Source organism: Chaetura pelagica, unplaced genomic scaffold, assembly GCF_000747805.2.
Source record: "Chaetura pelagica isolate M959 unplaced genomic scaffold, ChaPel_1.0 scaffold67, whole genome shotgun sequence".
Lineage (NCBI taxonomy): Eukaryota > Metazoa > Chordata > Aves > Apodiformes > Apodidae > Chaetura > Chaetura pelagica.
This window is the reverse complement of record NW_009954107.1, coordinates 5,770,376-5,795,173: the sequence shown is the minus strand read 5'-3', so window position 1 is coordinate 5,795,173 and position 24,798 is coordinate 5,770,376. Positions and strand designations below refer to the sequence as shown.

General features: G+C 38.9%; 1 protein-coding gene across 1 annotated transcript in view; it reads right to left on the bottom strand.

Annotated features, from left to right (window-relative positions):
- Nucleotides 1–24,798, bottom strand: part of SCFD2 (sec1 family domain containing 2) — a 203,591-nt gene that overhangs the window by 177,628 nt on the left and 1,165 nt on the right. Inside the window, exons 2-3 of the mRNA XM_010002530.1 lie at nucleotides 24,559–24,790; nucleotides 17,425–17,593 (exon numbers count right to left, since the gene is read on the bottom strand). Coding sequence (XP_010000832.1) covers nucleotides 17,425–17,593; nucleotides 24,559–24,790 — 401 coding nt within the window. The remainder of the gene's footprint in view (nucleotides 1–17,424; nucleotides 17,594–24,558; nucleotides 24,791–24,798) is intronic.

The following is a 24,798-nucleotide window of genomic DNA, read 5'->3' as shown; positions in this document are numbered from 1 at the left end:
CTCTTCAAAGAAAAACACAAAGAAGCTCCAAATTTTTATTTTCAGATAAATGTAAATTTCACCTCCCCAGAGGGGACTAACACTTTTTATTTCTAAGAGAGTAAAATGACAACTTTTTGAAGTTTTAAAATAGTTCTAAGCAGTGGACTGTTATTCTGCTGTTGGACATTTTAAGATGATTGGCAAATCTGCTCAGCCTAAATAAATGCACCACACAGACAGCAGAAACTTGATTTTATTTTCCAATCCATCCATCCTAACTTTAGGAAAAAAGGTAAACAGAAAGCTAATGTCATCTTGGTATTATCATTTTAAAAAACTGTAGAAAAAGCACTGGATATTACCAGCCTCACCACAATTCAGTAAATATACAGCCAGATGGCAAAACACACAAACCCATTTAAAAAAAAAAACAAAAAAACAAAAACCTCAGAACATTATTTTCATACCTTCACTTCCATGTGTGTTAAAATGCTATGTTAATGTTAAAATCTGTGTATTTTTTTTATTATTAGAATATGCAAATGGTACTTTAAAAAAAGTCCAACAGCCAACATTAAAGAACATAAATGTGTTCCTGAAGAATTTCATGGTTATTTCCCTGTTTCACTCCAAGCCCTTAAACCACTTGGTGGGTGTAATCTGCTCTAGACTCAACTGTGGCTGTGTACTTTGGCACTGAGTCAAAACAGAGAGGTTATTGTTTGATTTATATGCCAAGAGCCTCTTAGATAAAGGGCTAATGGCAGGCTGATAGCTTCAGCCTTTGCATGTGGTGTTTATACAGACCCTTCTTTCCCCTCCCTCTTTTCTGTGTATACTCCAGGAAGGCTGTGTCACATCAAGTTAATTAATTAACTCATACTAGCATAATTTGATTAATAAAACAATTGATTCACCGAAGGTCATAGGGAGTGCTGTTAAAACACCAGCTTTTCTGCCTCAACAATGCATGAGATTTTGAAATTTGCATTTTTCTACAGAGCAAACAGCAATTTTAAAGCAATAATCAGACTACAAAAACTGATGGAAGAAACTATAAGAAATTAAATTGTCAACTAAAATGCACTGCAAAGTTCAGAAGGTATTTCAGGACTTCATAAGATATTTGAGCAAAAAATAAATCAGGTCCTATAACAGGATGCGTCACATAAGAGCATTTTCTATATTGCTAGTTGTGTAAAAAATTGAACTTTCTCAAAAAGAAAATTAGAGGCCTTGCCTTTGTGATATACTTTGCTATTTACTATGTCCAAACTAGGAGCATTTCATAGTATATATAAATATTTCTGTACTGTTAATGAACTCCTATAAGGATTATAACCCTATATGACCAAATCATTATTTATTAGATGTTAGCAAATTTCACTATTAAATTATTCAATTATATTACTTTTCTGAAAGACACAAACATAAATTTTGAATTTAAAAAATAGCTATGTTAAAGGTACAGCAAAAATAAAACCTGTTACAAATAGTCCAGATTCTTCACAGCCTTTGTCACCAACTTATTTTAAAACTCTTACTTTAAAACAGCAAGCAAATAAAATGGAAGCTGCCAGGCATTTTTAAAGCAGTTTTGAGATAATATTTAAGGTATTGCAACTCAGCTTGCATCTGGCAAAGCTAAAGTGTATGAGCAAAAAAATGGGAGCTGATGATCAGCCCCAAAGTTTTCCAATAGATTCTCCTCTGGACTACCTGAAATATTCGCAAGTATCAAGCATTAGAAGTAATATTTTTATCAGGAATTGATTGGTCAGTTCACTTTATGTTGTTCAATACAGAGGTATACACACCAAGAGAGTACAGTATTAATTAGACTGATCCAGTAGATCTGTAAAAAAAAAAGACATTGTTTGCCACTAAAAGTCATAAATTAGATTAATTTTTGGTTCATCTCCCCTGTTTTGACCTTACCAAGGATCCCCTAGTGTCAGTAATACTGACCCGCTTCGGAAATCAAACTGGGAAGCAGAGAATTTGCTTTGCCTACTTCCTGACCCTATAAGGACTGCCAGGCAGCTCCACAGAATACAACCTAAATTCGCCTTCATGAACGATTTTGCATGTAGCTGACCCAACACGGCCACAATGGGCAGAGCACACAAGTTGCTCTTTGAAAACTCCAGCTCACAAATGAAGGGTATGCTGTCTAGTGCACCAAGGGAAAGTTGGTTAAAGCACAGCAATAAGAGCAGGAACAGTTCTATACGCAAGTCATTTTATTCAAGCTTTTATATTTAGCTTCATACAGGCATGCCTACAGATCTTGACACTTCAGGGCAATGCTGCACAGATACTGACACTTCAGGGCAATGCTGTACACTCAGGCAAGGTAACCTAATTTTTGCAGTCATTTGCAAATGCAGGATGATAAAAACATGCCACTAGGAGAAGAGAAAATCAGATTCACCAGACATGACCAACAACTAAGACCAAGAGGAACAGGAAAGCATTTTTTGAATGTGTTACTGAGTGTCATGAAAGAATAACTTTTGGCTCCTCCTACAATGAAATATGGGACAAGATTTTCATGAACATAGTAGCAAAAGTCTAAAAAATGATAAGCACACACTAAATCACAAACTCATTTCAGACAGACAAGAACTGTGAGAGAATTACCTCAAAAATACTTTTAAAAGAACATCATCATTTTAAGTTGCAAAATCACTATCTTTCATATAAACTGTTGTGTTCCAATACAGCCATGACTGCTATACTCCAAACCAGGAAAATACACTCTCTGCTATCAGTGTAGCATGGGACACCTTAAAAACAAACAATTCAATTGGTTCTTATAAACACAACCAACACCACAACCCCAAACTGCCCCACAGCTGCTCTGTTCACCTATAGCTCTTTGCTTCGGGCTGAATTCTTTCCATCCCCTTCACAGATAATGGACAGTAAATCAGACTCTTAAAATTTGACATCTCTTTGGTCCCAGAGGTGAATAGAATTTCAATAAAATTTAAGAATTAATTATTAAAAGTTGGCAAGGATTCAGTTCACATCAGGAATTGACTAGTAAGAAAAGGGAAAAAGTCCTCCCAACAAAAGTGAATGGGAACACAGCATTCTACATTTTGGCTTTTTTTACCATAATTTTAAAAAAATTTAAGAGAAACTTTACTTTTCTGGCTTATTCACATATCTATTTTACAGATGGCCATACTTATAAAATAGAATATGTACACAAGTCTGATGACTGTGGTCAACCACCATCTGAAGAAGGTTTGTCGCTTGCCAAACCCACTGTCTAAAGTTTTATCAATCCAACCATCATGTAAACTTGTAAGGACAACCATCTTAACCATAGTCTTGTTTCATGTTGAACTAAATACAGACATATTTATTTATATACATAAATATATACTCTGATACACATACAAGAAGTTTTTTGGCTTTAGAAAGCCAAAAAGTTTTAACATACACACTTCAGCATCCATGACACAGAACAACTTTACTTGCTTACAACCACATACATGAGGCAACACAGCTGCGCACAGAATGATGTTACTGAAAAGTAATGCAGCTCCACTCACTGCCGCCTCCAGTATCAAAGAGTAATATGACACCAGTGTGCATTAAACTAAAATACAGAAATCATTCAGGAGAGTAGAAAAGTAATTTGTGGGCTGGATTTTGCCATAACAAAAGGCAGCACAAATGCACATGCACGCACTGTAACTGAAAAGAAAATTCATTTATAAATCCTCTTATTCTATTCCATTTACATAGACTAGTAATACCAACTTGCTGTATCAGCTTAATATTACAAGAGTTGCTTTGTGAAAAATTTCTTAGAAAACATTCAGAGATTTTGCAGTAGCATTTACTATATACATATACATTTGAACTGATATGGTCACATTAATTAATCCTTCAGACAGATGGCTCTTCTACAATGTTTCATCTCGTTATAAACAGCCAATACAGGCATTTTCCTGTGTTAAAAACAAAATTACACAGTCCAACAAATAGTCTGGGGAGCTATGGATTCTCATCACCTTTTTGTTCTGTTTGTTTTAGCTAGTCCCAAGATCATTAATATCCACTCAAACCTGTAAACTTCAAGGTCAACCAAAGGTGAAACATAAGGAAGCAATATAATATGGAGCATTCAACTGGATTGTATACTGTGAAACATTTAGGCAGTTTCCTTAAACTATACTTTGTTTCCTTCTTTGTAACAGAAGAGATAAGAAGATAAACTCAATTTACCTATTGAGCCAGATTTCATAATTTGGAGGATTTACAGAATGGCTAGTAATTCATTTTATGGAGTAATTTTAAAATTTACCAACTACGGCTATGTAATTAGAAAAAAAATCAGCAGAAAAATATTCATCAAACATTCCATAGAGGGAATAAAACTATACACAAAGTTTGTACCATTGTATGGATATCTTACCACTGCCACAAGCAACATAAAACCCCTAATCTAAGTGCGTGTTGATGTTAACCTACAGCAATGATGTGTTAAATTACATGCATAAGCTTGCCATCAGCAGCACTGAAGACACACAAAAGCTTTACACATACAGAGTTCTCAAGATCAAGAGGGGACCACAGATTGTGCAAATCTCTGCAATTCCTGGACTAACTTAGCTCTCACATAGTCACCCTTCTGCAGATCGTTCATGCCAATACTAACAAAACTATACGAGCAGATAAACCACACCATTTCTATTTATGACATCACAGGGAAAAAACATATATAAATTGCAGTTCCCTATATGTGCTGTGGGATCCAAGTGCCGTACATAAAAATCTGTAAAATCAACTGAGCAACCAGAAGAGGGAGAAACTATCTAGATCAGGATCCTTCATCATCTTCAAACTACCATGTGAAAAGAAGAATCAGTGCTTAGTTCCATAACACCTTGTTGTCTGCAATTTCCTAAATTATTAGAACTCTGAATTGGTTTACTGACCCTTACACCAAAGCCCCCACTCAGTTTGGGAAATTTTAAATTAAATATAACACTGTAATGCACACATACTGGGAATCACGTAAGAAAGCAGACTGAGCTTTGTAATTTCGTATGGTAGCTGATACTGCTACAAGATCATTTCTTCAGCAGCTATCAAATGTTTAGCCAGGAAGAGAGTGCACAAGCGTGAAATGGCTGGCAAAGGACCAGGCTGTCCCTAAATACATTTCTGAAGCCAGCTCTATTCACATTCTACAAAACAGACTGCCAGTGATGTTTCACACCAATATATGACTACTGTGCAAAATGCAGTACGTTTTTTTTCATCATGCTAATGTTGGAAGATCTTAGCTCAAAGCAAGTCTTGAGGGAACAACAGCACTTTTGGGAAGGTTTGTGGTGCAAGAAAAGGAATTCATGCAGAGTTGCTGCTGCTCATCAGCTGAAGCTGAGTGAAAGGGAAGCATTAGTCATGCAAACAGCCCTGAAACAGAAGCCTGCCTGGCAATTGCACCAACAAGAAACAGATCGTCTTTGCCTGAAGTCCTTTTATGACAGTTACTTATCAACTTAAGAACCTCTGAAGTCTATATTCTTACAAGATTATTCTCCTGGAACCAAATGCCTCTGGTAGTCTTAAAACACGTGAATTTCAGTGTCTCTTTCAAAACTTGGATAATCTCAGAAACTTTACTGAAAGTCAAGTGAAACAATAAAACAGGGATTCTATTAATCTTTTCTAAGGATTCTTCCTTTTGATCTTCTACAAGTGCAGCTACCAAACACAAGGTTTGGTAATTTTAACGCTTTCTGCTGATATCCTAAGCAGAGGGGCCTGGCAGATTTCTGAGAGAGAACAGAGCAAGCAAGATGCATCTCAGGAAGGTAGGACTGGTTTTGACTGACTTAAGTCTTACTAATCCTTGAAATATTAAAACCCGCTAAGCTCCATCTTGTATACAGACATGATTTTGAACATGTTCTGTGCAAAGAGAAAAGCAGATTAACTATCAACTGGGCAAAGACTCCTAGCTCTAAGATGTGGTCTGCATGCCTCAGAACATTTTAACTCTAACCTCTAACTTACCTTTTTTAAAAAAATTATGTTTATGAACAATACATAATACAGTTACCATTTTCATTCATTAAATAGCTAGTAGGCTTCCCTCCCTTCTACAATAGCTTCACATCAGCCATCTCTGCAGAATAGTCTTTACTACAGGTCACAGAACATTTACCTGCCCTAAAACTTTCCTATTATTCAAACATTTGCAATACAGGAGCTCTTAAACAATTATGGTGGCTCTGGGGTGCTCAGTGGATAGCTATGCATTGCACTGGAACTTTTCAAAAACGAGTTTCAAATTCAAATACATGATGGTGTTCTCACTCCCTGCCATGTATTCAGGATTAAGCTACCATCCATGGGACCAGATCTACCAGTGCTCCTTTTCTTTTTTTCTTCTCCTGCCCTTCCCCAGCAATAGGTTCTTTGGAAGTCTGTGAAGATTTCTCAAACAAGCCTCTGCAGAAGAGCAAGATGCATAGACTGTAATAGCATATCAAGTCATTGTCAAGTAAAAAAAAAGCAAAACAAAAAAACAAACTAAATTGCTTATTCCAGCTGTCCACTACCATTGGAAGAGGGGAGATTTAGGTTAGACATTAGGAAGAAATTCTTCACTATGAGGGTGGTGAGACATTGGAACAGGTTACCCACGGAGGTTGTGAAAAACCCCTCTCTGGAAGTGTTCAAGGCCATACTGGATGTGGCTTAGAGCAACCTGATTTAGTGGGAGGTGTCCCTGCTCATACAGGGGGCATTTGAACTAGATTGAGGTCCCCTCCAACATAAACCACTCTATGATGATTGCCAGAAATAGAGAATGAGTGGCCATCCAGAACAACACTGAAGACACTTTGCTTCCTTCAAAACAAACAAAAGAAAAATCACTGAAAATCACCGAAAAGTTAAATTCCTTCTTTTGGAAGTAGAATTGCTTATCATACCTGACCCACCCTGTTCTCCAGTTAGCAGAAGATATAGCATACTTCACAAGCGAAGGCTTGGTCCTGAAAGGCTTCCCAGACATGCCACAGCCCTTTTGGTCCATGTAATAAAGCAGACTTTAAGAATTCTAGCATTACCCAAAAATTCACTCTTGCTCTTCCAATAGTGACCAAACTCTGCAGGGGTGAAGGAAAAAAGTGCACGCAAAGAATTTCTTAAAGCTTTCTAATATTCATAACCATAATTTAGTCCCAAGTTTCAACTGCCTGCCTTTCAGTCCAACAAAATGGTTCTGTAAAATGTTTCATTCCTACAAGCTGCAAGACAGCTTATGCAGAATGCCAGACTGAGTTATTTTATGAATCAACTTAATCAAAAGCTTCTGAGTAGGATTTTGTGCACTACAAGGTATATCTAAACTCTTGCCAAGCAGCTCTTCAAAATGTGTATATTAAAGAGTTACCTGTCAGGGATTTTAATTTAGGTTTTGGACATAGCAAATAAATTATGCTAAAAATAAAGTCTGATCCTTACAACATATGCATTACTTGGGAATACTGCATGTAATATAAGAGGTTACTTTAGAGCATTCTGTTCTGTGTATTAAAACTATTGCATAAGGTTATTTTAATAAAAATTATTCCAGTGAAAGAACAGTTGGTAATGAGGTGCTGACAATTGAACCTACATTCAGGGATTGCATTGGAGTGCCAAGTTGACTTTTACAAATGCACTGCTTGGTTATCCAATAGATGTCCTCAAGGCATGTAAAACCAATATATTTTGGGTCACTTTTGGCAGCAGAGTTACAGCAGACAAGTGAAAACATTTACCAAGAACACATCTGAAGTATGTTTTTCTTATTAGAGAAATGTAAGAAAATAAATCCAGATACCATGGAATGTCAGGAATTCCCTCGCCTCAATGTTTTTTATTTACAAGGCCACTTTTTGGTGGTCTCCTTTGACCTCCCTATTTCATTTGCTGGCCTAAAGCCTTGACTAACTAAGCAACCTCTTGACTAGGCCATTTTGAGGGCTTAATGGACAGGAATATGTCTTCATCACAGAAGGAAAGAAAGTCCCTTCTGTAAGTGACTCTGTTACCACAAAAATCATAGCTTATGAAGTCTTATGGCACAGAGCAGTAAAAACAGCTGAAGATACTCTTTTTATGCGTTGAGAACAAGTATTCAAGTAGAGACTTGGAGACCCAAAATGAATAGTAAAAAAATAATCTGAAGCAGACCTTACATCTTAGAGATGTGTTATTCGAACATGCAGGGCCAGATTCTCTGCTAGCATGTTTGTGAAAGCAAACTTAGATCAACTTGAGGGCTTTGCCCTGAAGATCTCCCCCATTCCCTTCTCTTACTTCAAAGTAGCATATTTGTCATATTTTCAATGCAAACCTAGAGTCCCAGCTTCTTTAGATCTCATGCAAACCTAATATGGCCAATTTTAGCCTTCAAAACCAAACTGACAGCTACTCAGAAAGAATAAAGCTCCAGCCTCAGGCTTTCATTTTTACAACCATTTCCATACTCTGGTTGATCTGTCATAGAGAATGAGATAAGGACTTCGGTCTACATTGCATACATTTACCCTGTGTTCTGGATATTTTCTCACAACCCCTCCCTGATATACTTCTGCCTACCACAGATGAGTAAGGAGAACAGAATTTTTACCTAATCCAAAAGCTCTGGATTTTCAATGGCTTTTTGTAGTCACTGAATATTAATGCTGTGTCCTCCTCCTAAAAAGGGCTTGTATAAGAAGTGTGTTGGGTGCTGTCCAATCCTCCTCCACAATCCCTCCTTACCATCAAACCCAGTTGCATCACTGATGGTATTTTCCAACCTGTGCAAAGAGTGTTTGAAGTCATGACATACTCCCTGTCATTAATAAGACCTGCAGCTTTTCCTGTCAAAGTCAATTTCCTTTTTCTAAGGGGTAACTTGGATCTTGAGCATCCACATGCAGCATGTACATTCAGTGTGTGCTCTGAGGCTGTTTCCAGTAATTGAAAATGTCTCAATATATTCTTTTTCTGGTTGCTTATTTAAATAGGTATTGTACCTGCGAAAAGATTTAGGTAAGGTCATAAAACTTCTCTCCCACAGCAAATGGCAGTCTTTCCCTGCTGAAGATCCTTCTAGAAAGTACATTCACAATATATGGAAATTAAGTGGTCCCTGGTGTAGCACAGTTGTCCAGACCCTGCAGATAGATTGCTTCTGGGACACAGTTCATCAGGGCTGCCTTGGTTTGGTGAGTTTTCACAACCACTTTTGAAACTGTGAGCAGCTATAAAACAGCAAAACCCATTTCAGCATCTCTTTGTTACACTTCAGGAGAACCAGAGGTACAAAGAGAGGTGAATACTGGAATTAGACATTATGACCTTGAATACAAAGATATGCCACCTAAATAACAGAAGCCATGCTAAATAACAGAAGACTGTATTTTTTTAACCAATTGTAAAAAAAATAAAATTAATAGTTGTGTCAGTATTTGTCTGTATAAAACCAAGTATTTCTTCATGCACAGATTCTGTCTGCTTTCCAGAGCAGAAGCATTTGTAAGCTCTGCCAGGTAAATAGCTCACTTCACATAAATTTTAGCTTGTGTAAGCTTGATTCCTGTTTCATATTAAGTTTGGAATCATGATAGAATCCTATCACACAGTCAAAATTCGCACCAAACCTGTTGCCAACAGAGAATACTGTTTCCTTTCCAAACATTGATTGGTGATCTGAATGAGCAGTTGTAATTTGTTCTTCTCATCAGTCTATTATGGCACATTTTTTTTCATTGTAACATACAGCAGTACGAGAATGATAAACTAAAACCATCCCTCCAGGTCACTCAGTCACCTCCCTGGTCTGGCACCACGGTTGATCAGCAAACGAGTAATTTTGCAGTATGTAATAATGCCAATGCAGATCACCGCATTTTAAAACCTCATTGCTGAGGTCATTCAGGAGGCAAACTTGAAGGCTGTTGGCCAAGCAGAGTGAGAGCTAGTCTTAGAAAAGTCTCACAACACCAGCCAAAGCAATACTTACTGGGAGATTGTACTATAACAAAAGAAAGATTGGAGCTGACTTTGAAGATTCATAGTCTACTTTAACAGATACAGTCTTCACGCTGCTATTAAACTCTGAATACATCTACAAGAAAATGCACCAACAAAAAAGCAATCTGCAAACTTACAAAGGAGAAAAAAGAAAGCAGTAAAATTTAAAAACGAAAGAATTAAGGTAACAAGAAAGGTATGTCACTTGGGCAAAAAAACCACTGCCCCTAAGCAACATAAAGATCTTCCCTTTCTCTCCTGACTGCTGACATCAATAGTTAATCTTTCTGGTAATTTACATCTTTACATTGTGCAAGGAATGTACCCGCAGAACAGAGAGCAATGCTAACAAGGCAACAGACAATAAACTAGCTGAAACCTGTTGATGGTTGAACAATATCTGGATAACAGCAAAATTTATTGTGTCTTTCCCTGGGCAAAGGATAAAGTCAGAATCTTAAGACTCAGCAAAATTACTCAAATGCAGATTATATTAAGAATTCTACAAATACAGGGAGTCCTTCTCCAGAAGAAATAAAAATATGTCTAAAAATGTTAGTGTTATGGGTTCTGGATTTTGCTATTTTCAACTAGCAGATTCTACAGGCAACAGCATTTCAAATTTCTTGATCCTTTCAGCCTGAGAACAGCTATGTGAGTGTCAGAGGGTCCAGAAAAAAACTTAGTTCAGGCTGAAAACATTAATAAGTAAGCCTGAGTAGCTCAGACAAACAGTGCAGTTAGAGGTCTGCAAAGCACAAGGAATGAAGTCTTGAGCAGTCCAGCTTCCCACAGCCCCAGAAATCCTTCTCCTGGGCTGAGAGACACAGATAAAGAAGAACCACCCAGCTGATGCCAAAAGCTTGTCAGCCCAATTCGTTCTTTATCTCAAGGAAAATTAACTTCAAACTTCCTCTTATCTCGAAGACAACTTCTAAGGCTTCCGAGGACTGTCATAACAGGCAATTGAAAAAAAATGTGGCACCTACTAGGCAGAAACCTGGTTGGATGAAGAACCTTCATGCAATTCCTTTGCTGCTTATTTCAAAAAACCCACTACTGGAGCACCCTGGGGTTTTGCAGGGCAGCAGCAGCAAGGTCTTCTAGCAACGTTGTATGTTACACAGTGCAGGCAAGCCAGAGGTCTTGACCTCTTCCCAGAATTTTCCACCCTCGGCAAACCCCTCTCACCCCTTCCTTTTTTCCATTTCAAGGAGGTCCCGTGTTGAAAGGATCCAGGAAAATGTACACATTTATTGTAAGATATAATAAATCTCATCAGCTTGTTCATCTTATCCTGTGGCAACAGTCAATTACATCCATTTGATTCAGGCTGGTTTGAAACTGCGCAGAAGTGTCTGCTGGAAAGCTTGTCTTGACTGACAAACCCCAGCAGCTGATGCAGCCGTGGCTGTTATTCCCAACAAGAAAATGCCTTGGGAAATTTCAAACAATAAGGAAATTCTGAATAGGCCTGGATTCAGGACTGTGCTCTAAGCCCGTATGTGTTAAATAAAGTGGTGATCAGGAAGACTGCCGGTCCAGGAACACAGTGGCAGTGGGAGATGATGTGTTTGGGACATTCCTACTGCCCAATCCACTGCTTAGAGATGCACCTCTTGAAAAGGCAGAAGGTATCAATAGAAAAACCCTGTAAAGCCCAATTTATACCCCTGAAAATGGACCTCAGTGGCACAGCATGAGTCCTAGAAGCACAGGGCTGGAGTGTAATTTCTTCTGTCATTGATGAAGGAAAATTTCAGAGGTTTTTTTTCAATGTGATGTGATGTCTGCTTTTCATAAATCCTGCAGTTAAGACCTCCTACTTTTCTCCATAAAATTGGGGCTCACCTTTTTTAGAAAGGTAGATAGGAAAAGACTGCACACAGGTGGTGGCCTTTTTTTTTTGCTGGTTTGTTTTGGTGTTTTTTTTTTCCTGGGGTCAGTTAAGTTTCAGTTTAAAGCAATCCGCAAGAGCAGAGCTCCGCAGGGCACTGCAGCAGAGGCAGGAGGCTGGTCCAAGGAGAGCAGAAGTGTGCAGCTCCCAGGAGGGGGAAGCATCCAGCACTGGAAAAACTGGAGCACCATAGAAGCAGAGATGAGCAGGAATCCCTGCATAGGCAGCACCCTGATGCTGCTGAACTTACCTCCAATATGCCAGAGCAGATCTCAGATCAGTTTAGAGGGTACAGCTCTCCGTGTCTGAAAGAACCTTCCCATCCATTGTTTTGGTTTCCCCTCCCCCCTCCACAAGACTCTCAGTGGATATGAAGCAATATAGTCATGTCATCTGGATTTTCTTACCATAGTATTAACGTTTCCTCCTTAATATTAAAATTCCAGAAAGGAAAATTACTCTAATTTATGCCATAAATTCCCAGCTCATTAAAGAATAACACTGTCCCAAATTAACTTCTTATTACAAGCTTTTATGAACTTATGCATGCAAAAAAAAGGTGTGCTTTTTGTTTTGCTTTTTTTACATTATGCTCCAGCTAGCATAAAGGAAACAGAGAGAAATTTGATAGAACAAGAGGGAATGGCTTCAAGCTGCAACAGGGGAGGTTTAGAGTGGACATTAGGAAAAAAAATTTCACAGAAAGGGAGGTTAGACACTGGAATAGGCTGCCCAGGGAGGTGGCTGAGTCACCATCCCTGGATGTTTTTAAGTGTTGTTTGGATGTGGTGTTGGTGGATATGGTTTAGGGGAGAACTTTGTAGAGTAGGGATGATGGTTGGACTTGGTAATCCCAAGGGTCTTTTCCAACCTGAACAGTTCTATGATTCTACGAAATACTTTAAAAATGCAATTAAAAAATACCACAAAGATCCAAGAACCATGCTGCCATAAGTTTAGTTTGTCATTAATTCAGTGTTAAGAAAAATATCACTCTGATATCATTCAGATGTTTATTCCCCAGTTTTAAAAAAATGGAAAAAAAATAATCAGGATACTAGAATTAACAATTCAAGAAAAAAATCTATTACCCAGCTTAAAAAGATACTTTAATCTCCTTTCCAGTTTTAGTTCCTGCTGATCTTTTCTTTTCCATATAAGTAATCTCTGATTTTAAATTCACATGATTATTCAAAGAATACTGCAGCATGTGTTTTACAGAGATGATTGGATTCCATCACCCCACATGACATGGATGCCAGAGGGATACAGCTCAGAAGAGCTCCCTCTCCCCAGTGCAATGGAACACTGCTACTAGGAGTGGGAAGGACACAGTAGGAAAGAAAGAACAAATGGAGATTCTGCCTTTGCTTGTCCTGACACCTTAATTCCCCACTTAACCATTTACAACATTGTTTGCCTGCTTTGCCATGTGGTCTGCAAACTTGTATCCAGAGAAATTCCCTGTTTTACTGGTTTAAGAAACAAGTTCCCTGGACGAGGACTAGGAGAGGAAACAGGAGTAGAAAGAAATGAAGTTATGCTGCAAGCCAACAGCCAAGCCAGGACTGGAATACAAGTCCCCTCACCTCATGGCCTTCCTCTACACTGAGGGCTGTCAAAATCCCACCAGTAGTAAGTACCAGGAGATAAGTGCATCATCACGTCACGCATAAGAGTAAAGGTGCAGCTGGAGTGGGACTTCCTCCATCCAAAGTTTAACAGCTTTAGCACTTCTAAACAAAATCACTAGTCAGAGAAAACATACATATTCCATCAGTTGCCCACAGTGCAGTATCACATAACTCTTTACTTCTTGTTCTCACACACCACAGATCTGTAGCCAGGACATAAGCATCTGAACCCTGACTTCAGGGAGCCATGGGGGGCCTCCATGCACCTCAGCTCCCAGCTTGCAAGAGGTGGAAAACAGCGCAAGATAAACCTCCATCAAGATAAACCCATTACTGACAGCAGGATGTTTCCACGTGATAATATACCAATCTTAAAAACACGAGATAGGTGCTTTGAGAAACAAAGTGGCCAAAATGTGATCAAATGGACACAACGGATGGCTCAAAAAGACAGGCAGCTTGATGTTAATCCAAGCAGAAAACTCCAAAAAGCCACTGTATGTATGCTTAAAATCAGAAGCTGAAACTGGTAGAAATCCCTCCAAAAACACTGTGTGGGTTGTCAAAAGACAAAGACCAGTGAGAGAGTTTCAATCACTATAATATTTTAAAGTTACCTCTGCCATTAAGCTTTCCCTATAATTTCTACTTCTATCATGCATGATTTTTTTTAAGGACAGGGACATTATCATACCTTTAAATTAGAAACAAACAGTTCTGAGCCAGAGTGGCTGTTCTTAGCTTTGTGTCTATTAACTATTTGATTCTTTTTTATATATCATTTGTATATAAAAATTAATAAAATATTTTGACACAACGGTCAGAGAGCATAACTTATCCAACATTCACCTTGGAGCAGTAACATGGCAGTGACTATAACAGGGCAAACCACTATTCTGGAAAAATTTTGAGGCTATTAATACTAATAAAATTAAGAACGCTAGAATAGATATAGAAAAAAAAATCCCTTTCTCACAAAGAGAGCACCTTCAAAGTACAGTAACTTAAGCAGCATATGGCATTTGCATTTTCATCTAAATCTTTAAAGAAGCCCATTATTTCCTTAGATTTGAGAAAAGAACCCTGCTTTATTTCACCACACCAGCCATAAATTATTCATTAATTCTGTTCGCTAACTCTGTAACTGAGCCCAGATGTTTCTGCTGGAGAGGCATTCCATAAGAAAAGTTAAATATAGCCAAGCTGTGTGGAGGGAGCAGACCTCTCTCTCTCCCCCTCCCACCACCACAGCATGCTCCAGTATTATTTGAGAGAAAACAATGGAAACATTTGAAAAATATTCTGAATATGTGAATCTGTGAAATGCCACAGTCTGATCACAAAATTTTGTGTAAAAGTGCTCCCACACATTCCACTTGGGCGTAACTGAAGTTCCTGTTCCTGTCTCTGGGAAAGGTGCTGGCACTTTCCCTTTCCAGAGTAAATGGAAAATTTACAAACAGAAGAACACTCCTTGCCATTTGTCATTTACAAATATAAATCAAGAGTCAAGTTTTCAACTACAAGAAACACTTCTGAGCTGGCTACCAATGGCAATAACCATGCTGATGAAGAATAGAGAGCATCATATGAAATCTTTTACAGAAAGCAACAGCAGCTTACTGGTGGGAACTTTAAATGCATTTCAGAGCTTCAGATGAACTCCAACTGTTTTACACTAGCAATGATTAATGCTGATGTTTATAATCCATCACTAAGAATACAGTCCTGTTAAACAGAATGGAAGCCACCACCTTCAGCCACCCATTCTAGACACTGTTACACTTTCTAATACTCTTAAGCAATTGTCTTAAGCTTGTTTGGAAATGTCTATCCTAAGTTAGAAATTATTCAAAATCATTACATAGTTGGAGAAAAAGTGAAAGATGCAGGGCTGAACATCAGAGAGCCACATTCTTTGGAGTTTGGAGACTGCTCAGGCATGCAACATTGCAAACTACAATCAAAAGAGAGCTTTTGAGAAGTCATCTAGTCCCTTTGCTCTGCCCCAAGGCAAGATCAATCCTATGTAAACTACTATTTCAATAATCTGTTCTTAAAAATTCCCAATGTGACAGATTCTAGAAGATGACTTTGCAGAAGAGGGGTATTTTTGGGAAGCTGTTACAGACTGGTGTGGTAATTACACCACTGCCCTCTTATTAGAAACCAGTTGCTGCCATCCAGCTTTACTACACTTGCAGAGTAGCAGCTGAGCATCCTGTGGCCAAATCCTGCTGTTCTTCAACTACCTGTGTCCTCAGGAGACTCTGCAAATTATCTGAAGTCTGACTGCACTGTTAACAGAAAGGCACCTTCCCACTAGCTAGTAAACAGGCAAACAGACCTCAGTATATATACTACTAGCCACCTTAGAACACAGTAAAACTCTGCATGTTATTCCTAGAAATGTGACTATACAGAAAACTGAAGTCATAATTTTAGCATGGGAAGGCATACTAGTACAAGCTTTAGTCTCCTCTAATGTCAGGAGTAATGAAGCAATAGCACAGGTCAACAATCTTGGGGCAATAAACATCTATTTTTTTTCCTAGTCCACACTACCAGAAATAAAATTTCTGGTAGCTACTCAAAGTTAACATAAACAACAGCTACCACAGCTTCATTTCACTGTTTCATCTCTTCATTTTGCTGTTTAGACAGATCTTAATAACATCTCACTTCTACTTCAGAGATCAGCTGGAAAGCAGACAATGAGAAGAAAAGCAGAACAAATTTTACTTAACTCACCCTAGCAGCAATTTACAATTGAATCCACCTATACGAGGAAATGTTTCCTCTCCAGTTTTTAAGGAATAATACAGTTATGCAACATGAAACCTAGAAAATGGACCCAGTTACAGCACATGTGGGAGATGGAAGATGATAAAGGATCTGGAGGCTTTCAGAAAATAAAGACCATATGTTGGATCACTGGAAAGTCTTCTGTGAAATCTTTGTGGAGAGAAGAGGTAGCAGAGCACAGGTGTGAAATACAAAAGGAGTCAAAACATAAGAACAGACTATATTAGATAGTCCATCTTGAAAAAACATTTTTTAAGTATTTGGAGGGAACCTAGCAGCAAAGGAGAAAAACTTTTCAACTCCTTTGCATTGCATGAATTGCTAAAGCAACGCTGAGCAAACTTTTTTTTTTTTTGATGGAGTGAAACCAGCACCTGGTGCATTTCCTGGTTTATGCATAGTAACAGAAGCTGTAGGGAAGTTTTAGTTCAGACAACTAAGTTTAGAAAGTGAAACAGCAAACCTGATGCACTTTGCAAGCAGTGTCTTAGCTGCAAATCTAAGGAAACGTTCAAAGTTTAGGTTGTTCTTGTTTAAGCAAAAACCAGGCCCTCGTGAAGCTGTAGCACCTAAGTTTGTGCCTAATTATCTTTCTCCAAAAGTATTGTGTTTGAAAACAGGGATAAAACCTAAAGCTAATAGGTACTCTAAAAAGAATTCAGAATGCAGCTCACTTTTTAATTATAAAGGAGCCTATGGGAAAAGAAAGCTACACTTAGGACCCACCTACTTATATGACCTGTTAGGCAGAAAAAGAAATTTCACAAGGAAGAATTTTTGGTGTTTAATCTGCACTGGTTTCTATTATAGCAATTTACAGTAATTTAAACATCTAAAAACGTCCTAAGAATCTCTTACTTTTGGGAGCCTTATCTAGCCTGCTCACTTTATGCACACATACATAATTAGATTCCAGCAGAATTAGGAACAAATGCGTTTTTGCTGTGAGCTTCATTTGTTTTTAAGATTTGTTCTCTGCTCCTTTTTTTTTTTTCTTTCCACAAAAGATAACAAGCATATTCAACATCTTAAAAAAAGAATGAAAAACCGAATGCTTACTTTGGTTGTGCTAAGCAGCCAGGTGCTATAATATTGCAAGTTTTATCTGTAGTCTGCAGTGCCGTAAGTTCTACCATGTTAACCATCACATCAGTCTTGTGGCCAGGAAGCTTGGGAAGCACAGAAAGTATCTTCTCTGCAAGATTGTCACCATGATGACCAACTGCTCCTAGGGAAAAAAAAAACAAAATTGTCAGGTACATAACTGGAGGAAAACAAAACAAATCAAACCCAACTGAAAAACAAACCCACAGGGAACTGGGAACAAAATAGTCACCAAATATTTTGGGAAGATCAACACCTGTAGCCGCGACATCAAGACAACAATTAGCTTTTTCAAACACCTTTTGCTATGGAAGAAACAGTTATTTCTGGAATTTCTGAAGTTAAAAGTATTGATAACATTTCAGAAATATTAATTTAAAAGGCATAAATTAGATTTAGCTTTACAGCTGGCATTAATTTTTTTTTTCACTTACACGCATAATACTCCCTTTGCATAAGAAAGTTTTTATTTAAACAATATTTGCAATGGTTATTAAAAAGCAGGCAAACAATTATATATACACAACCACATGCATACTATTCTTTTCTGAACTAACAGGACTGTGCCTAAAAGGGCTGTCCACGGGCAGCATATGTAGTTACCCAGATAGGCGGGCATAATATTAAAATAAACAATTACCAACAACATGCCACTGTCAAGATCATCACTTCTACAAGGCCTGAGGGCAGTACAGGTGAAACTAACATGAAATTACTAAAACAACTCAAGTTACACAGTATAAAATGTCAACTTGACCATGTTCCAAGAGACTCTCAATTCCCGTTGGCACATTTTCTTCAACTCTCCTGGCACTACAGTCAACTTTAAAAATATTAAGACTGTGACCCAAGCCAAAGAAGAAAAACATGACACACATTATAGATGAAAAAGTTGGAGATGGGGACCAAAAACCTTATTGCCTTTGAGTCAAGAACAAGTCAAAGGTATTTATATTCTGCCACTTTAGCTGTGGTTCAGCTATCACTACAGAGCTGGACACCAGTGCTGAGCTTAGTAGGGTCCTGGTTTTACTCACAGGAGAAAGGGGACTTCTGAAGTCACTTTGCACAGCAGGAAAACTATTTATTAGGTTATAGTCCTGCTCCATTAATGTCTATCCATGTGCCTCCATATCTGTTCTCACTTCTGGACATTTCCAAAGACAGAGGTCTGTTTCAACAGATGAAGTCAGCTTCACATGCTTCATAAATCCAAGCAAGGCCCTCACATCAAGAATATTAAGGGGGTCAGATTATTAACTGCTCTTGGATAAACAGAAGCTAGTTTCCAGCAAGTCTACAGCAGCCATGTATCCATGTGGTAAAACTACCTCATGGTTTATCAACTACTCTGAATTGCAGTATAATTCAAAAAGAGAAGCAAGGCTGAAAAAGGAAAAGTAATGTCAAACTCTATGCTGACAATGCCTCGATCCACAGAAAACAAGGAACGCACATGTGTCCAGCATGTGGTGGTACTGCAGTGCAGACACCTGGTTGCTCAGCTGGATTGAGATTACCAATTTGTTTCACCAGAGACTGTGATAGTCACAGAATGACAGAAACTTTCCTTTCTGCTGCCCCCAGACAGATTTAGACCACTGAATTACAGATGAAATGAGTGACTCCCTAAGCCATCTGCTCTTGAAAATTCCACCATTCTTCTGACTAGGTCAGTCACACTGCAGTTATCCACACTTGCAAAGTTACAAACATTGAAAACAGATGGTAATCTTCTGAACCTCCACCGCCACGGACTGGAAGCAACATCTATGTCTCCACACTTGTTGCAAGCAAGCAACACTTAGTTAGACAAGACATGCAGCTAAACTGGAAATATCTCTAATGCAAACAAAGCTACGTTAATTATTAACACCCCTCCCTTCTCCTTGGCAGAGGGGGAAAGTCTTGGTGCCACTTCAGTCTCCTTCCCACAAGTGCTATTTCCTGGAGGCTCATCCTAGTCCCTTCATAAGAAGGGATTCCTATACTCCAAAGGTCTCAGTATTTATGTTTTCAAAGCCCCAGCTTATATGGTAAGAAAGAAAAAAACATGGTTTTGTTTACTTTTAAAAGACATTACTGTCAGCCCACCAATGCCTTAACTTGGAAGATACTGCAACACAAAAGAGCATGAGTAAAGCAAGCCAAGTTAGAAACATGACCAATATAATGAAAGAAATAGACAATTACAAACAAACAGTTTAAAACAAAAAGAACAATAAAGATATATTAGTCAGAACCAGACTTTAGCAGAAAGGGATAAGCCTACATGAGTCTTTGCTCATTCTCCTCTATGAATGGAATGATGCAGCAGGACAATTAAGTCATGCCATGACTTTCTCATCACTTTGGCTGCTCTTAGGAACTGAAAGGGAATGGTATCTACACTTCATTGATGAGTGCCTGAACTGTGCTTTTGTATGTATTAAATGGCTGAAAACATTACAACCAGCTCAAGGGTGCTATCCAAAGATGATGCCTGGCTGACAGCAGGGGAGATGATACAGAACGGTAAACATGAGTTTGCAGCCTTGGCTGTAGGGAGACATTACTGTGATTTTGATACATGAAGAAGCACTAGAAGAAGATCAAAGTGCTGTTGCTGATGGCACTGAAATACTCAACTTCAACAACGCTCATACAAAAGTTATTATTCAAAGCTACACATTAACTACACACACACTCCCTTGCTATTAATTTTTCTCTGCCTTTTTTGCTCACTGTATTGCATGAAAAAACCACCTGCATGTACCAGTGTGTGAGACCTCACTATTCTCCATGCCTGCCACAGCCCACATCCCAAATGCTGCAAAGCACTGGAAAGAGGAACACATCGAGCTGTTCTGAACACCAATAACCAAAAGGTATCAATTAGCTTATGAATTAAAAGGGAAAGCTGGTAAAAATTCTTCATAGAAGGTGTGAATGCTGGCAACGTGGTGACTAAAAAACACACAGAAGAAGAATTGGGTTACAATATGGAAACACCATATAAATATTTAGGGGCATACCAGAGTTAGCTCTGACTTTAACAAGTGTCACTTATCAAAGCACTGCTCTACCTGCGAGGATTTATTCTGCTTTTTAAAGCAAAAGTAGTGACCTTTAAAATAAGTAGGGAAAAAAAAAAAAAGTAGCATTACACATGCATACAGAGCACAAACAGTACCAGTAATAAGATTTCATACAATCAGAATTCAAGAAGTGAGCACAAAGGACTAAGCCTAGGACCACCCCAGGGCATAAAAACAGATGTACCACTTTCTAGGGCAGTTTTATCTGTAAGACCCTACACTGCAGGGACAGTCAGTATCCATGCCATCCCCAGTTGAAGCCATGTCACTGCCATGAGAGCTGCAAAGGCCATTAAAAGAAGTTCCCTGTTACAGCTCAGTTGAATGTTATGCCATACAGAAAAAAAAAAGAAGATTTTATCTTAATTCAGTATTTTCCTTTCTATCCATTAAATACAGCATGCATAAATAAGGCTGAACACTCACGCACACACAACCTAGATTATAAAAACTAATCAACAGAGCTCAGTCTAAATTTCAGAGTAATAGCTCAGAAGATATTATTTGATTAATGGAACCTAGTTAATCCAGTCAGTTAGATGTCTTCTGATTATTTCTGTTTAAATAGAAAAACATGTAATTTGTTATGTAACTATTTTTTTTTGTAATTTTCACAACAAAGATAATGCAGTTTCTTGACACTGGTACTAGGGGGTCCTTACCAAAATGTACTTAATATTTTAATATGTGCCTTAAAGCGGACAGTTCTTCATATTTATTTAAGTACTGCTATTTTCTCTTAATTCAGTTGTTGCAATTGAAGCTCTAGAAAAAGCACTTTTGAGACATTTTGATTTTTATTATTATAAATCAATTGCTACTACTAAAAACTGTTTGTTATTCTAGCCTAACATCTTAATTTACCCTAGATAAACATGAAACACAAGCCAAAAATCAGACACCTGTTAGTGCAATTCCTTGAGACATTACCTAGAGCTACTGAAAGCTTATTCCACCCAGGTCTTCAAGCCAGAAAATATCTGCTTCCTGATAGCTGATTCAGAATGATCTAAAGTCACCAGGTTCAAAGTAGTAGCCTGACTTAATCAGAGTAGCCCAGCACCTAAATAACTTCCAGGCTTTTTGGAAGTGCTTAGAATATGAAAGCATTCCCATTACTGATGAATACACAACCATTTCTCATATCTGCAGCCCATATGTTGGACAAGATTCAGGTATCAGTAAGGTATTTATTTACAAATCAAGTCCAAAATCTTTCATCTTTAGAGAGGTAAGATTTAAAAAGTTGTTTGAAATGAGCTGCAAATCAGAAAGTCTGTCTCAAAGACTTCCAACTGCACTGAGCTGCTATTTGAAAAAAAGTATTTATTTTTACAGTGCTGACTGCAAATACATATCATAGCTCGAAAAAAATTCCAGTGGCCCAGTTGCCAGTAACAAAGTGGAAACTTGCAGATAAGAAACTTTACGTTTAAAGTTGGAAGGGACTTCAAAGATCATCAGCTTTTACAAAGTGTAAGGCTGAAATTCAACAGACTCTCTCACCTGAAGGCCAAGCGGTGGAGTTCAGGGTAAATGGCCACAAGAGAGAGTATATTAAAGATGATCATACCTAAAAAAATTAAAGGCTTCAGCTAGAACCTACTTCTGCCACTTCCCACTTCTTGACCACTGATTTCACAACATAAATGCTGTTCTTTTTGTGTATTTTTAACTGTAAGATATCTAGCAAACCAATGAAACAAATCTCATTGCAACACTACATACAGGTCCATATAAGACTCTGGGAGTACTGGTGGATGGCCAGCTGAAAATGAGCCAGCCATGTGCCCAGGAGGCCAAGAAGGCCAACAGCATCCTGGCCTGTATCAAAAACAGCGTGTCCAGCAGGAGTAAAGGAAGTGATCGTGCCCCTGTACTCAGAACTGGTGAAGCCATAAATTAAGAATTGTGTTCAGTTCTGGGCGCCACAGTATAAGAAAGACATTGAGGTCCTGGAGCATGTCCAGAGAAAGGCAGTGAGGCTGGTGAGGGGTTTGGAAGGCATGTCCTACAAGGAGAGGCTGCGGGAACTGGGGTTCCTTAGACTGAAGAAGAGAAAGCTCAGGGGAGATCTTATTGCTCCAAAATAACTAGGGACAGGACAAGAAAAAAATGGTGTAAAGTTGTGACAGGGGAGGTTTAGGTTGGATAATAGGAAAAATTTATTTACTGAAAGAGTGATGAGGCATTGGAACAGGTTGCCCAAGGAGGTGGTGGAGTCACCATCCCTGGAAGTGTTCAAGAAGCATTTAGATGTGGCGCTTCAGGATGTAGTTTAGTGGTTGTGGTAGTTGGACTATGGTTGGACTCAATGATCTTGAAGGTCTTTTCCAACCTTAATGATTCTGTGATTCTGTGAATTATTGGTAAGAAAAGAATGGTTGTGTGAAAGGATGTTGTTTTCAGTTACGGATACTGGAGAGGATATATTCCTAAAAACATTAATACTTTCATTTCTCATCCTTACCCCAAGAGCTTTGATGCATTCCCTCTAAAGCTGTCCAACCACAGCCTCTCCCTGAAAAGCCTACTCCTACTAAAGTACAAGATCCCAGACTTCACTTCCCAGATTTAAACTAGGGCAAATTATCTCTCTTCATGCCTACCCAATAGCCTCATTGCCAGGCAGCTCCCTGTCACCCACAATTGCCATATCTTCTTTTTTTCTTGTTTTTAACTCTTCCCAACACCTGAATGCACAAACCTTTACCCAGTCTCACTGGTTCCCCAAGCAGGCATTCCTCTCAGGGTTTTCATTCAAGGCTCTTCATCCAATTCCATTCTCCTGCCATCTTCCCAGCAATCTTCCCAAACCCACAGCACAGCATTAACTGCCCAGATACATAACTGCCCTTCAGCACAGCATTGGGAGCTATGAATCCTATGGCAATGCTAAGATACACAAAGCCAAAACTGAGGGGGAAAAAAAAAATACAAGATTAAGAAACAGATGAGCTGCAGGTGCAACACTGTGCCCATAGCACTTGCTATGGGACATGTGCTGACAAAATTGTAACCTGAATTATCGATTACAGATTATATAAACAGAACCAGGCCCACACACTGTATATGTTAGCAGATCCATCAGTAATACGAGGGGGGTTAGTGAAAATAGCTGCTTCTATATAAATTATTCTCCAAGTTTACTGTTTCATCTGAGAGGTAGTTATTCCAGAAATGAGAGACTGATACAAACTTTTTCTGGGTCACCAACCCTGCACCTTGTTTGGTGATGAGTCATGTCTCTCTTCCTCTTTCTGTATTGCATCGTATCAGCTTAAAATACTTCATCTTGCTTACAAGGTTGATTACAATATTAGACATTTTCAGTCTGACAGTCTCCCAATGGACCCTCACACTACTATCTATGATTCTCAACACTTGCATCAATTCAGCATTAATTTGCAGTGTTACATTTAGCATATGGTTCATTCTTACACTCATTCACTTGTCAGAAAGTGTTGTATAAATAATTCTGTTGTTTTCACTCAGACATGTCTTCCAAGTTAACAATACCAGCCACGTGCAATTGCTTCACTCTGTGACTATATATAATGCATAGCATATAAAATCCATATATACATATATGTACATACAGAAACACTTTCAGGCATGTAGATATGCATATGTATGTGTTTAGCCAGGTATAATGATAAGGGTGACAAGCAGGTACACTGGGAAATGCTTCACAGCAATCCCAGAAGGCACAGTCTGAACTGTGCAGACCACTTCCTTCTCACCATGGGATGACACAGAGGCACAGCTAAGGTCTCTAGTTTACAGTGACATCGAAGTGCCAGAAACAAACCCTTGTTTCTAGCAGAGCCTTCTGCTTCACTCTTTGTTTCCATGACCCACTGGAGGGCTAGGATGTGTGAGCCACCACCACGGCCGTGGTGCTACACATACTCAAAGGCCACAAGGACTCCTGCAGCTATGTGAAACCCTACTAATGGGGTGGATGTGAGCCTGCAGGGATAACAGCCCCTGCCAGCAGTGGGTTTCTTACCCGCGAGGTCTAGCGTCCTATCCACAAAGACAACGGAGGCCTTATTGGTTGCCGTCCTCCTCCTGTTCCGGGCCGGGGCATAGCTTGCCAGTTCAGCCGCGAGGACCCTGCTGAGGACTCCCACGGCGAAGCTCTCCTCCCGCAGGCCCAGGGCAGTGAAGACAGAGTCGAGTTCCCCCACCAGAGCCCGCACCGCAGCCCGCAGCTCGGCGGGTAGGGCGCCCAGCCCGACCTCCGCGG